Source organism: Notechis scutatus, chromosome 10 (genome assembly GCF_049901735.1).
Source record: "Notechis scutatus isolate UNSWTSFEM ecotype Mainland chromosome 10, rNotScu1.2, whole genome shotgun sequence".
Classification (NCBI taxonomy): Eukaryota; Metazoa; Chordata; class Lepidosauria; order Squamata; family Elapidae; genus Notechis; species Notechis scutatus.
Window position 1 is genome coordinate 13,296,276 of NC_142018.1, and position 18,235 is coordinate 13,314,510.

General features: G+C 43.4%; 1 protein-coding gene across 1 annotated transcript; it reads right to left on the reverse strand.

The window, feature by feature from the left end:
• Positions 1 to 765: 765 nt before the first annotated feature.
• Positions 766 to 17,798, reverse strand: TNMD (tenomodulin). The gene is made up of 7 exons (XM_026674763.2): positions 17,480 to 17,798; positions 16,414 to 16,542; positions 9,601 to 9,741; positions 8,539 to 8,640; positions 4,898 to 5,051; positions 2,669 to 2,823; positions 766 to 1,014 (listed from the first exon to the last, which is right to left on the reverse strand). The coding sequence occupies exons 1-7, from the start codon at positions 17,525 to 17,527 to the stop codon at positions 805 to 807; spliced, it is 939 nt and encodes a 312-aa protein (XP_026530548.1). The 5' UTR covers positions 17,528 to 17,798; the 3' UTR covers positions 766 to 804.
• Between the last annotated feature and the right edge of the window lie 437 nt (positions 17,799 to 18,235).

Consider the following 18,235-nt stretch of genomic DNA (forward strand, 5'->3'; position numbering starts at 1 on the left):
AAGATTTTACTTTGCCATTCTTTGCTTACTGACTGAGCCGCCGGTCCCAACTAGGCACTAAGCGAGGACTACCTGAATATATATTTTTGGACACATACCCTGAGTTGCTGAAATTAATTTGCAAATCTCTGAGGTTTTTTTTTTTTTAATACATTTTTGTGGGTGTGGGAAGGATTTCCCGTTGAAGCTGCAAAAGCACAGTTTGCAGAACGTACTTCTAGCTTTTTCTGACGTTCAGCTAATACTGTTTATTTCCAGGTAAAGGCTGCCCTCTTGCGGAATTTTTAGGAGAATGCTGGTGTCAAGAGATTTCTTGTTTTCAACTATGGGATGCAACGTTTGGTTCCAGTGTGGCAATAATCTTCTGCAGACCCCCAGTTGGCCTTTCATTTCCCCTTTTTATAACCAGTTTTAAACCGCTAATGCTTGCATTCCAAAACCTCTACTTTTACATCACAGTGTCTTTTTTTTGGCTGCATTTAAAAAAAAAAACCATTCACTTGAATGCATTGCAGAAAACTTTACGCCGAATAATATATCCGAGGGGCAAAAACATAGAAAAAAAAATACGACCTGGAGAAAATGGCTTGCGTAAAGGATACAATTTTGTGGGAAGAGAGTAGAGAAAATGATCAGGAGATAATTGCAGCTGGGCCACCCAAGTGGCTCTTGCAGAAATGTATGCATACATCGTGCTAATGGCCTTTTAAGAGAATTACACGCCTAGAAACGTCTACAGGGAAACAGTCAGAATGGACCTTGTACTGTGCTAAGCTGATTTTATTACTTTTGGATGAAGCGTGCTCACACCCGCCCTAGCATCCGTGCTATCCACCAGTTGCAAGGCATGATGGTACGGCAAATCACCCGCCCTCCCTGATAGCAGTAGGGGTACGGGTAGTACCCAAGTAGCGGCTCACATATTCTGCGACAGTAGCGGTGGGCTCGACGGCAACGGGCGCAGCAGTATCCTCTCTCATCCCAAAGAGGATGGAACTCGAGGCCGTGCTCGGTCTAGGGAGGCAGGAACAATGAGTGAGTTAGAAACAATTTGTCTCATCATGTTGACCAGTGCAAGCTAGAAGTTGACTTGCCTAAGGAAAAGTTAGAAGTGGGATCCCAATGAGTTCCTATGGCAGGGGTCACCAACTTGGCAACTTTAATGAGACTGTGGACTTCAAGTCCCAGAATTCCTCAACCAGCCCTGGATTTCCACTTGGGAATCCATAGGCACATCCCATAGGGCAAGATCTCCAACCTTAGCAACTTTTAAGACTTGTGGACATCAACTCTCAGAATTCCTCAACCAGCCACGGGTTTCCACTTGGTGGGAATCCATCGGCACATCCCAAAGGACAGGGTTCTGCAACCTTGGCAACTTTTAAGACTTGTGGACTTCAACTCCCAGTATTCCTCAACCAGCCATGGATTTCCACTTGGTGGGAATCCATGGGCACATCCCATAGAACAAGGATCTCCAACCTTGGCAACTTTAAGACTTGTGGACTTCAACTGCCAGAATTCCACAGCCAACCTAGGTTGCCAAGGCTGGAAACCCCTGATCTATGGGACATGCTGATGAATCCCCACCAAGTGTGAAGAGAGTCTATGGTTGAGGTTATACAAGGAGCTAAGCCAATCAGCAAATGCACTATGGCTAAAGAAACACACAAGTGTGAATTGGGGTATAGCGAACAAGTTCACATATTGATACTTTTTTGATTCTTGCTTTGGTGGCTTATGTTTACTGGTTGCTCATTGGTGAAGCCAAGCAGGCTTAATGATTTAACTGCCATGTGTAAACCCAGTTACTGGGACTACATCCTGTTCTGAAGGCAGGAGGGCCAAGGTGATGGATTATATCTATTGTCTCCAAGATCAGCTAGCCATGGTGGCACAGTGGTTAGAATGCAGTACTGCAGGCTATTTCTGCTGACTGCCAGCTGCCTGTAATTTGGCAGTTCGAATCTCACCAGGCTCAAGGTTGACTCAGCCTTCCATCCTTCGAAGGTGGGTCAAATGAGGACCCAGATTGTTTGGGGGAAATAGGCTGACTTTCTAAACGGTTTAGAGAGTCAGCCTATTTCCCCCAAACAATCTGGGTCCTCATTTTACCCACCTCGGAAGGATGGGCTGTAAAGCACTGTAAAGTGGTATACAAGTCTAAGTGCTATTGCTAGAGAGACAAGCTAGTCAAAACAGGGCAGATTGAGCTTGCTAGACAGATAATTGGATCTTCTCTAGGGCAGTATTCCTTATCAGAGTAGTTCACAATGCTACATCTCTTTCCTGCAACATTTTCCTCTCCATGTCAATAGTTTCTGGCAAGGGCAGGATGCAACCTAACCCATCTCTGTTGCAACTATTCTCTTACTCCTCCTTTCATTAATTCCTTCCCCGACTCTCGCTTTCTGGTGCAAACTCATACCACTCGTCTTTTGGCTACTCTGGCCTCTCCCGTCCTCTGCATTCTTTCAGTTTCCACAATGCTTTGAAAGCAAGAAATGTTGAGCATATTTTCTGAGGGCTGTGGGGGGGCTGCTTAATTGAAGGAGCAGGACTGCCCAGCTCTGTGGAAAAAGATTGCTGAAAATTACACTTGGCTTGGAATCCAGGCAGGAAAACGGCCTTGTGACAATGGCCTGGCTTTTCAATTCCAAAGACTTACGTAGTCGTTCACTGGTAAGTCTTCTTCGGTCAGCTGCCGAGCTTGGCGTTTGGAGCCTTGGCTTTCTTCCTTGCTCAAGGACCAGCGTCCCTGCTGAACATCTGCTTGGTTTCGCTCATCCATGGGAATCGGGTCCTCATTTCCTTTTTCAAAGTCTAAAATGTTGGGATGATAACAGAATAACAGAGTTAGAAGGGACATCGGAGGTCTTCTAGTCCAACCCCCTGCTAAGGCAGGAAACCCCATACCATTTCAGACAAATGGTTGTCCAAACTTTTCCTAAAAAACCTCCAGTGTTGAACCACCCACAACTTATGGAGGCAAGTTTTGTTGCAGTGATGAATTGTTCTCACTCACAGCAAACTTCTTAGTTCTACATTGCTTCTCTCCTTGAGTAGTTTCCACCCATTGCTTCCAAGCCTTCAGGTGCTTTGGAGAATAGACTTGATAGCATAATCACCCTGCTGCTGCCTACACAGGCTGGTCAGTTTCTTAAGCCAGAGCATCTCTGCTGTTCTGGATTTAATTTTTGGCTTGACTAAGCTCATCCAGCGATTCCAAATGCCACTTCAGAATATGATTGAAAGCATTGTTGGCTTAACGATGCAAAGCCTCGCTGCATTTAAAATATTTCTGGCAGCTTTGCTTGCTTAAAAACTTTCCAAGCAATTTGCAGAAATCATCAAGAGAACCATCCAGGCTGGCTGGATGTGCCTGTCTCTGCCCTTGTCAGTTTCAAATCTTTCAGCAAGTTGCCTTCAATTTGGTCATTTCAGGCTATTAGGTGGTGTTTGAACCCCACCATTTACCCAGCAAGCAATAGGTGATGAATTCATCCGTCCACTTTACGATTCAGTGTGTTAGGCAATCCTAGGAAATAGGATTAAACAATGTGGGGGCCTTGGTGGTCTCCGAATTTGGTTGTTTTCTTGAAGACATTTCATTACCCACACTATGTATGCTACCTAGTTGGGTAATGAAACATCTGCAAGAAAACAACCAAATTCAGAGCACCAAGGACCCCATAATCGTCATTCTCTTCCTCCTCCTCCTCCTCCTCCCCCCACTGATATTACCTAGTTGGGTAATGAAATAACTGCAAGAAAACAACCACGTTCAGAGAGCACCAAGAAGCCTTCATTTTAACCCTGAGCTACAAATATTTTGCTTTATGGGGTCAAACAAGTAAGTCCACTTAGCCGTAATTAAATGTGTTCTGCAAAAATATCTATAAAGTGGGTGGGAGGGAAGAAAGGAAAGCTACAAATACTCCTTGACTTATGACCAGTTGCTTAGGAATGTTCGAAGTTACGACAGACCTCCCAGGGCTACTTATGACCTGCTTCCAAAGTTCTGACGGTTGCCCCCTCCATGCAGTCACGCAACTACATTTTCTTGCCCTTTAGAAAGAAGGGTCTCGTGGTGAAGGCACCAAGCTAGAAATCAAAAGACTGCGAGTTCTAGTCCTGCCTTAGCCATGAAAGCTGGCTGAGTGGCTTTGGGCCAATCACCAGGAGACTGGGAGTTCTAGTCCCATTTTAGGCATGAAAGCTAACTAGGTGACTTAGTCCCTCTCTCTCAGTCCAATCCATCTCACAGGGTTGTGTTTGTGATGAAAATGGGAGGAAGAAGGAGGTATGTTTGCCGTGTTCAGTTATTATGTCATCTTTGGCTTGGCGCCTTGCTGGCGTCCTGCCATCAAAGCACCAGGGAAGGGAAGGGGAACAAATGGGCAATAAATCTGTGGGTGCTATGGTGGGAATTCAGAAGCGGGGGGAAAAGTTGAAGAGCAGAGCATTTGGGAATCCAGTGTGTGCCAGGCATCTTCAAGGCCATTTGCCCTGAGAGTGGAATTTGACCAACCTCAACCCCTCAGCATTTCTCAAAACATCTTGGCAACATTGGATTGGCTAAAGACAGACTGGCATTGCGGGTAGGGATGGGGAACCAAGGGGCATAATAGCTCTGCATTGTTGCATGGGAACCTTAGATTCTGTCTGGCTTTTCTGAAACCCATCAATATTTTTCCCATCAACCAAATGGAGTTGAGAGTTTTCCTCCCCTAACAGAACAGACATATGGGGCAGGTCTGACATATTTATAAAAGCAAATGTGGGAATTAAATAACGGGGCAACCATGCTAAATGCAAAAAAAAAAGGATCAGAAAATGCCCTTTGTGACATTGGATAATGTTCCGGCAGTATAATGTTGAGAGAAGACCGCCTTACCTCTTAGCAGAGTGGGATGGACCCAATAGGCGGTAACGTTTTTGCAGAGGTCAAACATCTTGGAATCCTTCAGAAAATCTTTGTTTTCAATTGGTTTCTCTCCTGGAACCCAGAGCACTAATTGCTCAAAGTAGGTGATGGCTATTTCCTCTGCCTGCAAGACAGGACATAGTCTCATGCCATAAGAATTATGCTGGTGCAGCAGTTCAGATCTCCCCTCTCCAGTTTATTATTCTTATTATAGATATATGTTTTTTCTGGGGTACCATTCTTTTTTCCTGGACTAAAAAAAACGGAAGTATGCCGCACTCACAAAAGACCAAGGTGTGTTTTCTTGATCCATTAGCCGCCAAACAGAAAAATAAATAAAACGGAACTGGAATTCCTGCGATGGGAATTGGAAGTGTCTCAGATTCTTGAGGGAATACAAAAATATTCTTTTTCTTTTTGTTTCTTTCCCTGACCACCTCAATTTGCTAGCCTGCCGTGTAACGTGAGAAACATGAAAAACAGTTTGAACTCAAGCCCTTGCAAATTCGGCACACCAGTTTAAGTGTGAAATAGGATGTTTGGATCACTGTGGAAGCAGTTTGGTTGTTTTTTTTTTTTTTTTTTTTTTTTTTTGAGATTGGAAGAAAGGCTTTCCCACTGCAAAACGCTTCTGAAATGACTGAAGCAGCCCCTTTTTTGGCTGTTTTGCTCACACAATGCGGCGCTTTGAATTCCGAAAGGGGATTGAACTCCTTTTTGAAAAGAGTTCAAATATCCTGAAAATATTTGCATACTTTTTGAAAGTAAGAGAGGTTGCATTTAACTGGCGTGGCTACTTATTGATGGATAGAATTGTAAGAGAAAGTTTTTCAGGGCATCTTCCTTTTTCTAAAAGTTCTGGATTTTATTTGCAGTGTGTGACACTATTATAGCTAGGACTGAGTTTACTTTTGGAATGAAAAAAATAATCGGATAGAATTCACAGCCTTGTGAAGCTGAGTTATTATCTTTGAGGCATCTTGTGGGTCTCGGAGTATTCGTCCTGGGAAGAAATTTCAACTTTCAGACTTAAACAAATGTTGTCCATGCTAAGAATCCGATTTGGGGGAAAGGATTGGAGAATAGACATGAAATTATCAAGGGATCGAAGGCAGGTCCCCTAAATGGTAACTCAGCTCAGGTGACAAGTTACCTGGGTGGAAGCATTTCAAATTCTTCAAAAAGCTTCATATGGCTGAGGAAATTCTCTTTTTTTCCCCCTACTGAACTCTGTATAATTCTCGCTTTCTGATCTAGCTCAGCTTAATATCTGCCTTTTGAAAGCCACGTAAGGAAGCACACTCTAAAACCTGGGGCCAGGCCAGTAAATAAATTTCATTTAAGTTAATTCACTGCAGAAATGAAATGAATTCAGTGCAGGTAACACAGAATGGAGAAAATTCTCAGTCATCCAGGTCATGGTTGTCCCAAAAGTGTTTTTTTTTCCCCACCAAGAGGCAACTGGACTTTTCTGGTTTTTATTTGAAGACCTTTTGTTTCTCATCCAAGAATGAGAAGTAAAACGTCTTCAAAGAAAAACCAGAAAGTCCAGTTGCCTCTAGAAAAAAAGGAAAAGCACCTTTGGGGCAGATAACACAAGTAAACTATTAAAGTCAGAGGTATCACACTGACAACAAAAATCGAAGCCATGGATTTCCCCCCTTGTCACACATAGTTGTGCAAGTTGGACCATCAGAAAGGCTGAAAGGTATTAAAAAATGACCATGAATGTTGGAAGAAATGGTTGACAGGCCGTAAGAAGAAGCAATCGTCTAACGCTAACTGAAATGAAAGACTGTTCCCCAAGAGACCAATTAAGTTAAAGCTTAGATATTTTTGGTGCTCTCTGTGCATGCTTATCCTTCTTGCAGACGTTTCATTACCACATTAGATAACATCATCGGTGCTAGCAGGGAGTGGGGTTTGCTTTCATTTTATGTTCTAGTGCAGTGATGGCTAACCTTTTCCGTGTCTGAAGCATGCAGGCGCCTGAATCCCAAATGCAATGTGGGCGTGGCCCCTGCGCATGCACCCCAGGTCAGGTCCTCTTTTATGGTAACACCCAGAAACTTAAAACTGGCCACTTGCTCCACTCGGTCTCCATTGATAAGCAAGGGCTGGACGTCTGATTTGTTCCTTCTATAATCCATTTTTTTTGGATTATATACAACCTCCAAATTGGAGGTTCTTTTGGTGGAGTTTTTTTACTGTTAGCTTGCTTGAAAGTTCCTTAATTGGGGTATTTTTTTTAAATTCTTGATTGTCAGTCTAATGTTCCTCTTGGTGTTATATCCAATACTCCAGGGGTGGGATTTTACCAGTACGCACCTATTCGCTAGAACCGGTTGTTAACATCCTAAGCAGTTCAGAGAACCGGTTGTTAGAAGAAATTACTGGCCTAATCCTGTAAGGAAGGCAGGAAGGAAACATTCTGGTGTTGCTTACAGAAACTGCCTCTCCATTAACTGTTATTACATTCTTAGCAGGACTAGACTTCCTGTCTCTGGAACGGCTCTGGAGTTTTTTTCCTCCTCCTTTGCTGGTACTTTGCTTGTGTGGATTGACCATTCAAAGTTACAATGGCACTGAAAAAAGTGACTTATGACCATTTTTCACACTTACGACTGTTGCAGCATCTCCATAGTCATGAGAGGCCAGGCAAGGAGATGCGTGCCTCGATGTGAGTGATGTTGAGTTGGCCACACCCAGCCAGTAACATGACCACCAAGCCATATCCACCCAGTCACATGACCACCAAGCCACGCCCACCAACTAAGCCACGCCCACAGAACCAGTTGTTAAAAAATTTGAATCCCACCCCTGTAATACTCCCACCAACACTGACAGGGCAAGCAAGCCACTAGAATATGAGAGCAAACCCTACTCCATATTAGCACTGACGATGTTACCTAGTTGGGTAATGAAACGTCTCCAGAAATCAAGCTCAGTGGCCAAAGGTAAGTAGTGGCATTTTTACACCCTCGTCCCACAGTTTCTGCCTTCATTTCAAGGATAATTTCTACTACACAGGTAGAATAACATTGGAGGGTTGGACTGGAAGACTTTGCAGGTCCCTTCCAAACTTATGGTAAGAATCTGGACTAGCACTGATGATGTTACCTAGTTGGGTAATGAAATGCCTCCAGAAATCAACCAAGCTCAGAGACCACAAAGGCTCCTCATTTCAACCTTGAGCTATAAATATTCTCTTGTTTGCTTCGAAGTTTTTGCACACCAAGTGCGAAGGAAAGCATCATTGGAAAATTCTGGGAGGCTTGGAAAAAAGAGAAGGCCATAAATCCAATTAAAGGGATTAAACACACTGAAAAACAATCATTGTCATGTGGATGATATTTCACTTATTCTTTCCTTGCTACCCTCATCTCAGCTGGGTTGCATTTGGCTTTACGGTTGATTCCATCTTCCTTGTTTTAGGGAAGACTCCATTTAGCTTTAGCATATGTTGAATCTCAGTTTCTCTCTCTCTGGCCTGTGAGTGATTTAAAAACCAATGGGGATTACTCTCCTCTGTCCTTTCCAAGCTGCTATAAATTTGCTCGCCGGCCAGAAAGTCTTTATTTAATTCAGCACATTCTTTTCCTTCTGCATACCTCCGGCGCCTCCATCTCCATCTGCGATGCTTCTGGTATCCCTTTAATCTGATTTTGGAGAAAGCATTTGGGATCGCCCATGAAAAAGAGACCAGTTATTCCCTGCAAGAAAAGCAAAAATATAACCAGGTAAAGGCGGTGGAGGAAACGAATGCAACAGAGGTATATCTGCAAGCCCACTGTAATTCTAATCCAGGATATATATCCATTTTCGGTTGCAGCAAAAGTGGGGCACAGCGAAGTAAACCTTTTGGGCACTCTATAAATACTTCTATGCACCTCTGATTTGCTGTCTGAATGTAAAATAAATGAAAAAAAACAACACCTCGGATTCAGAAGGTTCCGCCATGGGGGTTTTGCTTGAATGCTTTGTATCCTAATAAATATTTTCCCCTTCCTACTGACTTCCTTGTTTTTTAAAACAAATTGGCATTGCCTGTTAGCTAAGAGATTCTGCTATGAATCAAGAAATTCCAGGGTTGACTCAGTCCTGCTTGGTCCACCAACTGAAGTAAGCCGTAATGTTGTTTATTGGCTTAGTGCACAGCATAGGTAAAGATAAAGGTTCCCCTCGCACATACGTTTTGGTCGTTTCCAGCTCTAGGGGGCGGTGCTCATCTCTGTGACAAAGCTGAAGAACCAATGCTGTCCGAAGAGGTCTCTGTGGTCATATGGCCGGCAGGACTAAATGCCAAAGGCACATGGAACACTGTTACCTTCCCACCAAAGTGGTCCCTATTTTTCTACTTGCATTTTTTACATGCTTTCGAACTGCTAGGCTGGCAGAAGCTGGGACAAGTAATGGGAGCTCACTAGGGATTCAGCAGGGATTCGAACCGCTGAACTGCCGACCTTTCTGATCAACAAGCTCAGCATCTTAGCCATTGAGCCACCGTGTCCCTTCAGTGCACATGATATAAAACTGGCCAGTTTGCTTTATTCTGTGCAGAGAATCGACACCGTGGATTTTGGCTTTTAAACAAGGTGGGATTATTCAGGCAGACCGTAGCTGAGATGTGAACCAGGCCGACCCAACTCTATCCTGGAAATGGATATACGTACATTCTTAAAATCGTGTATTTCAAGGACTTCCTCACGACCCTTCCCGGTATGAAAGGTCTCCGTCCAGGTGAAGGGATCGATCTTCAGTAATATCTTCTGCTTTTCCATGTTGCTGACAAACATGTGCTCCAGTTCATAAATCTGAAAAACAGATTGGGGAAGAGGATGAATGTGTTGCAGTGGTTGATCACGCTAAGCCCTGGCATGGTTTGGTTAGGGCAGTGGTGGCTAACTTTTTTTGGCTCCTGTGCCGAAAATTGCATGCACGCTTGTGTGACAGCAACCAGAAGGCACCCAGAAGGCAATGCACGTGGCCTCCCGCCCTCTGTGCATGCATGCACAATCTACCCCACCGTCCCCTTACCTGCATGGCACATATGCACGCCTCCCAGATGATTTTTGGCCCATTTGAGGCCTTTTTTGGCCTCCCAGAGGCTTGAGGGAAGCCTCTGCAGCCTTTGGAGGCCGAAAAATGGGTCCGTTTCATCACTTCTCGTATTTCTGGAAATACCAGAAGTGATCGTCTCACTCAGCAACAGAAACGTTGGCTTCAGCTGTGGTCCTAAGTCAAGGACTACCTGCCTTTTATTGTGATGTGCTTGTTTTGTTGCCACACGGAGCCATTTTGAACCGAGCAGGCTACAAAGAAGGAAGAAAATACATCATGCCCCTGTTGGAGTCTGAATCCGAGGAGGAAGATGAACAGCTGACAGGGAGTGGGAGTGTGGCTCCGTTGGCTGTGGAGGAGGCTGGGGAAGGGCAAAGTCCGGCTGGGCAGAGTAGGGAAGAGGTAGAACAAGGGAGAGGGAGTTCAGAGGAAGACACAAGCTCACCCCTTCTTCATCCTAGGGCATGCAGGGAAGAATGGAGAAGAGAGCAATGTGGGTTGCATGGCTTATGGGGGAGGAAAGGGCCCTGATTCCCTTCAATAGCGACAGCTGGGAATGAGAGTTTGAAAGAAATGCATGCTGACTGCAGCAGCTGCTGGGAGCAAACATTAGTTTATTTTGTGTTGACTTTAGTTATCTATGTTCCTGGCAACCTCCCAACTGGGTTGATTTACATCCATACCTTCATGTCTGGAATTCTTGCCCCTGCCATAATGGATTAATTACCTCATTTTGCCTTGATTGGACTTATAGTTATAGTTTTTGTTGACCACATTTTGGACTTGATTCTCTGCAGCCAAAGGCTGTTCCTGGGAGAGTTTTTCTCCAGACAGAAGGTAACCGGAACATTGGGGGCAAAGTTGGAGCTAATAAAGGGACTCCTACAGATTGTCTGTCTTGTGTTGCCTTTGTGCCACGCCCCGGGTCATCACAAACATTCTACCCTAACATATTTTCTAGGACAGAATATTTCTACTAGAAAATATTCTACGCTGGATTCAAACTGGGATCCTTTTCGTCTGAAATTCCAGCCTTTTTTCCCCATTCGGACCGTTAGTGAATTCTTGAAATTTCACACACCAATAGGTTTCACAGCATGGAAAGTTGAAGGTAGATTCTTGGGGGGGGGGAAGCCTCATCAGATAATCCCGGAGGACAGATTGTGCTTTAGGCCAGACCTTGTGGCATCTGAAGACAGACTGGAAAAAAGATCTTGAAATTCCACTCTGTTTGCAAGGAACTTTTTTGGGCGGGGGCGAGGGTTATATTTACAGCTGACTGGATTTCATTTTTCTTCGTTTGAAAAAAAGGGTTTGTGTCCTGCTAAAACAGAATTGTGGCCAAGCCCTGAGAGAGGACATATAAGCTGGAAGAAGAATGGCTTTGTACAAACTCTATTTGGTTCTGAGGCAATAAAGTTGAAATATTCATGGCGTCGTTTCGCTGTTATCCTGAGCAGCAGCAGGAATTTTCTTTATGGCCTGATCACACGGCTCGAGTCCCCGGGAGCCTCTAAAAATATCTCCCCCAAATTGCAATGTTTAATGCATCAGAAAGGGGAGATGATGAAACGCAGAGGGAGTTGTCATATTAATGAGATTTAATTAGCACAATTCAATGCTAATTAATTGGAAATTAAAATGAAAACGGATTTATTATCCGAGGTGCAATGTTGTTCCTGGCTCGGCTTGAATGTCTGAAGACCGTAACGTGTCACACACAGGACATATGCTGTTCTTTTCATGACAAAGCTTGACCCTCCGAAGCAATCAGAAGGGAGCTTGGAGGTCAAGTCCAATCCCCTATATACCATTTTAGATAAGTGGCTGTCCAGTATTCCCTTAAAACTTCCAGTGCTGAAGCACCTACAACAGGGGTGGGATTAGATTTTTTTTTACTGTCGGTTCTGTGGGCATGGCTTGGTGGGTGTGGCTTGGTGGTGGGCTTGGTGGGCGTGGCAGGGGAAGGATCCTGCAAAATCTCCGTTCCCACCCCACTCCAGGGTGTTCTGACTCAAACCCTTTTCCAATAAAATAAACACGAAGCAAAGGGAACAGAAACCTTTTAATGATTCTTATGAATCCCTGGTTAAAAGGCTGCTGCAAACTACTTTGATAAGCACAAGCCTTGCCAAAACGGTGCGAGACTGCCAAGAATCACAGATAAGAAGTATTTCACAACACAAGAGTCTTCAAATACCAACTTAAGATACTGCAATGATCACGAGGCTGGAGTTTCAAAACGTCTTTGCTTCCCACAAAGAACGTCCTATTCACAGCTGGCTTTTATCTTCTTGAAGGAGGGGCCATTACCTTGCAGCCTTACTCTCGAGTCACCCGTGCTGCTGCAACTGCTCTTTCCTACGAGCAATCCTTTGTGCACGTGCACTTGGCACAGGCTCCTTGGGAACCTCCTCATCACTGCTGCCAGCCCCCACAATCTCTGAACGCAGCAATCCACTCCCTAATGGTCCTGGCCCCTCATCTGAGTCCTCACTCTCCTCAGCTATCCGCATCTGCTGCCGGCTAACCACAACACAGGGGGAAGGTTACTGCAAAATCCTATTCACTCCCCACCCCACTAATCTGCTTTCCAGCTCTGTTCTCCTGTGCAGGGCAACCAAAGAAGACCCAGCCGATCAGCTGGGACTCAGGAGGCAGAGGATAGATGGGGGTGGGACCAGTCAGAGGTGGTACTTGCCGGTTCTTTGAACTACTCAAAATTTCCACTACCGGTTCTCCAGAAGATTGGATAATCATTTGTCTGAAGTGTGGAGGGTTTCCTGCCTAAGCAAGGGGGTGGACTAGAAGACCTCCAAATCTGTTACTCTATATTCTTAGATTTCTTTTCCTTGCAGGAATAACTTTTCAATTAAGGGGGGCCCATCTGTCAACCCTGAAGCTGACCTGGCTGAGGCCATTTTGATGCTTCAGTGTTGCCATACTGGAGCTGAGGGAGAAGGAGGAAGGAATAGAGACAGCTGGGGGTTTTGTAGCCAAAACAAAATACTTTCTCCTGGGAACCAAGGACATTTCCACAGGTGGTCGGAGAGAGGAGGAGTGTAGTTACCAGGCAACTAAGTGGTACCTTGATTGGACCATATGACTGATTGTTTGGGGAAAGGGGAAAAAAATCTCCTTTTAATTAGGTAAAAACTACAGGGACATTCAGAGTCGGTTTTCACCAGCCTGTGCCAATATGATATATCCAATAAAGCTATTCTTTGAGGAACCTACCTGCCTTGGAGTTCTGTTTGCTATGGATGTATTACTTGGAAGCCATGACAAGAGCATTTTGTTGTGATTTGTGAGCCAAGTCTGTATTTTGGAGCGATGGGAATCAGTATTTCCATATGTAAACCACTGATGCTTATCATCTTACAGATGTCACGGGGCAATTAAAATAAATGGAAGAAGCCTGAAGAAAAGGCTGATATGCTGCGTTAATGGTGGATATCTTCCTCCTGCACTTAACTTCAGCATTTTGGTCTCCAGAATGAAAGTATGAAGCTCCTGTATTTACTTTTTTTTTTTATTCTGTATTTACTTTTTGGGACCAGGATGAAAGTGATCTTTTTTTTCCCCCTTTCAAATTGCTCTGCTGTCCTTTCTTTGTTGTTTGCTAAAACGACATTTGAAACCAGACTTTCATGCAATTTGTTTTTCCTGGAAGGTGTTACAGATGGCCAAGCAAACAGTAGTTTCCTGATGCTGAGATGCGATTATTTGTTCCACTGGGGTTGATTTAAATCAGGGGACAGGAGCTGGCCTGCTAGATGTTGCACCACAACTCCCATTATCCTGGACAGCTGGCTGGGGATTGGAGAATTATCTGGAGAGCCAGGAGTCTCCCATCTTTGATTGAAAGCAGCGCCCACATTTGCAATGATACGCTTTGCTCAACCATGCATTTCTGAACTACCCAATTTCCTGGATTTGTATGGAATGTTGAACTCATTTGTGAAAGGAGACAACGTCGGGGAAGCTGGAAAGAGGCACGTTGTGTACAATATGAATTAAGGGAATTAAAGGAAGAAGAAAACATGGGGTTTGGGACATGCAGTTACAAGAGACGCTTGAGACTGTGGTTTATATCTCAACCTTCTAGGTTTGGAGAAGTTGATGATGGTCCAGGCAGGAGAATAAACCCAGCATAGTGGTACCTCCGTACTTGACGGATTCAAAATTTGTCAAATTTGGGACTCAATGCATTTTGACACAAAAATGTTGTCCCGGTACTCATTGTTTGTTTGGTAGTTGATATGATAGAGTAGGAAGAGGGTGATGGCCGCAGAGAATGGACAGGAAATCAGTCATACCAGGAATGTTACTGCAAAAGGAAGTTGTGGAATACCTCAGAGAGTGGACAGGAAGGTCACTGACAAGAATAGAATAGAATGGAATGGAATGGAATGGAATAGAATAGAATAGAATAGAATAGAATAGAATAGAATAGAATAGAATGGAATGGAATGGAATGGAATGGAATGGAACGGAATGGAAAAGAAGGAATATGGAATGGAATAGAATAGAAAATATGGAATGGAATAGAATAGAATAGATGGAATTAGAATAGAATTAGAATAGAATAGATTTAGAATTAGAATAAAATAGAATAGAGGAGAGAGGAAAATAGAGAATAGAATAGAATTAGAATAGCATTATAATTAGAATAGAATAGAATTATAGAATAGAATTAGAATTAGAATAGAATAGAATAGAATTAGAATAGAATAGAATAGAATAGAATAGAATAGAATAGAATAGAATAGAATAGAATAGAAAATATGGAATAGAATAGAAATAGAAATAGAATAGAATAGAATAATAGAACAGAACAGAATAGAATAGAAAATATGGAATGGAATGGAATGGAATAGAATAGAATGGAATTAGATTAGAATAGAATTAGAATTAGAATAGAATTAGAATTAGAATTGAATAGAATAAGAATAAGAATAAGAATAAGAATAGAACAGAGGAGAGTGGAGAGTGGAGAATAGAGAACAGAATAGAATTAGAATAGAATTAGAATAAAATAGAATAGAATTAGAATAGCATTATAATTAGAATAGAATAAAATTATAGAATAGAATGAGAATAGAATAGAATTAGAATAGCATTATAATTAGAATAGAATAGAATTATAGAAAAGAATTAGAATAGAATAGAATAAAAATAGAATGCAACAACAGAACAGAACAGAATTTCTTTTTTAAAAAAATTTCTGGCACCTACATGGGTACACCAAGTTACCAACACAGTCTCTCCTCTCCACGAATATCCCTGGGGGTTGCAGGCATCTGGAATGCAAATGGTTTTTGCAGTCCTGCCTCCCGAACAGCAGGCAGCTTTATTGGAAACAGATGCTGGTCTTGGACAGGGAAGCCATCAAAGGCAGGACCGCACAGCCAGCCAGCCAGCTTTTGTCCGGCGGACATTTCTTTGGCTACCTTTAAGGATAGTAGCAGAACTGACTTGAGAATGGGTTCCCAAAGAACGTCCTCTCCCAAATCTATTCCACTGTCCGTGCCTTTTTGTTTTTATCAAGAGCAGCATCACTTCAGAAACAACCTGCAGGATTATATGATATTTTGGGTGCATGTGCGTGCATTGGAGAGGCCACCTGTGGAAAAATGGCTAATTAAGTGATGCGACTGCAGTAGATTTGATGTCCAAAGTGAACCTTGTATTTATAAATGAAATCGGATGCAGAATTCAGGTCTATCTGGAAAGCATTCCTGGTTAATTATTTGCTCTATAGATTTTGTGCTCCAGTCTAAATTGGGAGGTTTCTACATTTAGAGTTTGTCAACTAGTATTTCGCCGTTCAATTTTCCCGGCAAAATCTATTCTCTCAGAGAATAACTGACTCCCATTCAGCCAGAGAGTTTCTGTGGCTGAGGGTAGATTAGAACTCAAGTCCTTCTAAGCAAACCCACTTCCTTAACCCCCATATCCCACAATGCTGCGTTGAGGTGAGAAACAAAGTGGATCTATGTATTTGGGGGTGGTATTGGCAGAAAGCAATTCTTATAATTATTCCATAAAATGACTGAATAAATATGGTAAGTTCTCTGCTCTTTCAGCTGCAAACTCATGAAAGTCCAATTTAAATTGGCTAGAGGATCAATCATTTCCCCCCAAAACAAACGACTTCTTTAACGCGTGGTGGAGTGGGTTTTTCCTCCAGTTCCTGGCGATTAATTGAAACGAAATGGAAAGGAACTTCTCACAATTCAGTGTGCTAGGAAAAGGAACCACTGCCTTTCCACAGCTAAAATCCGCTGCCAAAAGAAACAGCAGCGCAACATAAAATGTTGACAGGTTTTTCCGCGTCATTTTAAAGTGTGCAATAGAAATATCCAGTTTTTTCCCACCACTTTAAAATATCTCCTCCATATAATCCTGAGAATAGAACTTACCTTTTGAGGAGCAGGTTTCCAAAAATAGGAGATACCCAGAATGGTCAAGGTGAGGAAGAGGAGCAGAAGGAAGGTTAAAACAGCCCAAATCTGGACTCTTTTGTAGCGCCCTTTCTTGTTGGAGTAAGTCTGAAAGGAGGAGAGAGATTGTGAAAGTGTCAGACAAGTCAAACAATAGAATTTTAGAATTATAGGGCTGGGAGGGACTCTGGAGGTCTTCTAGTCCACCCCCCACCCCCCACTCAAGCAGGAGACCCTATATCACTGCGGGCAAATTGGCTGCCCAATCCTAGACTGCATTAACAGAAGGATAGAATCAACATCGTGTTGTGAAGTGTTAATACCACTCTATCAAGCCTTAGTAAGACCACACCCAGAGTACTGCATCCAGTTTTGGTCGTCACACTATAAAAAAGAGGTTGAGACTCTAGAAAAAGTGCAGAGAAGAGCAACCAGGATGATGAGGGGACTGGAGGCTCAAACATACGAAGAACGGTTGCAGGAACTGGGCCTGGCTAGTCTAGGGAAGAGAAGGACCAGGGGAGGCAGGAGAGCAGTCTTCCAATATTTGAGGGGCTGCCACAGAGAGGAGGAAGAGGTCAAGCTATTCTCCAAAGCCCCTGAAGGTAGAATAAGAAGTAATAAATGGAAACTAATCAAGGAGAGAAGAACTAAGGAAAATTATTTCTGACAGTTAGAACAATTAAGTAGTAGAACAACTTGCCTTCAGAAGTTGTTAATGCTCCAACACTGGAAGAAGAGATTGGATAAGATTTGTCTGAGATGGTATAGGGTTTCCTGAGCAGGGGGCTGGACTAGAAGACCTCCAAGGTCCCTTCCAACTCTGTTATTCTACACTGTCTTATTTAAAGCCTCCAGGGATGGTACACCCTCCACCTCTGAATTCATCTGTTCCACTGATGAATTGTTCTCACTGCCAGCCAATGTCTCCTCGCTGATGGGGCACCTGCTTGCAGAAAAACCACCAAACAATCCCTCTTTGGAGGCGCGCACACCCAGGTCTTGCCCTCCCACACCCCAAAGAAGAGTCAAGTAACGGACTTACGCCATCCTTGCAGAATTCCTGGGGCCCCTCCGGGAGCTGTTTCCCCATGCTGCTTCCCCCTTGAGTGTCAAATCTCTCTTTTATGTCCCAGAGAGTGGGATGGTTGAGACGCTGGGACTGGGGTGGAGTCACGATGCTTTCGAATCCTCCCTGAGCAGACTGGAGGGCTTCCCTCTTTTTTTTGGGGGGGGGGGTGTCCCTCCCTCCAGCTGGCTAAATGTGTGGCATTGCCACAGCCAACTCTGCAAACGTGCAGCAGGAGAGGGTGCGTGTCAGAAGGAGACAAGGATGCTGTTTCTTCTCCGAATTGATCCTCCTTGCAAGCCTTTTTTTTTTTTTTGGTAAGTTTTTATTTTATTTTAAAAACATACGTCAATATCATTTCGTGGATGTTGTGGTATCTGAGTGTCAACCCTTTTGATACAAAAGCAACAATCTGTCTCTATATAAAAGTGAAATACCACTCATGCATCATCACTTAATCTCCAGAACCGTAAAGCCTACAAACTTAAAATTTGGCACCTGTGTTCCTCTTGGCTTCTAGGTGCTCACTAAGAAAGGATTTTTTAAAATGACTATCAGAGCATTAGTATTTCCTATACTATTATTATTATTAACACGCTCTGATGCTAAGGAGTTCTATTCCCCTTCCCCACCTGAAAAGAAATCTGTTCCAAATGCAAAACACAAGCACAGGAGAGGAGTTTCCGTGTCTGTTTTAGTTTCACAGCAACAACCAGCTTTAGTACAGAACAG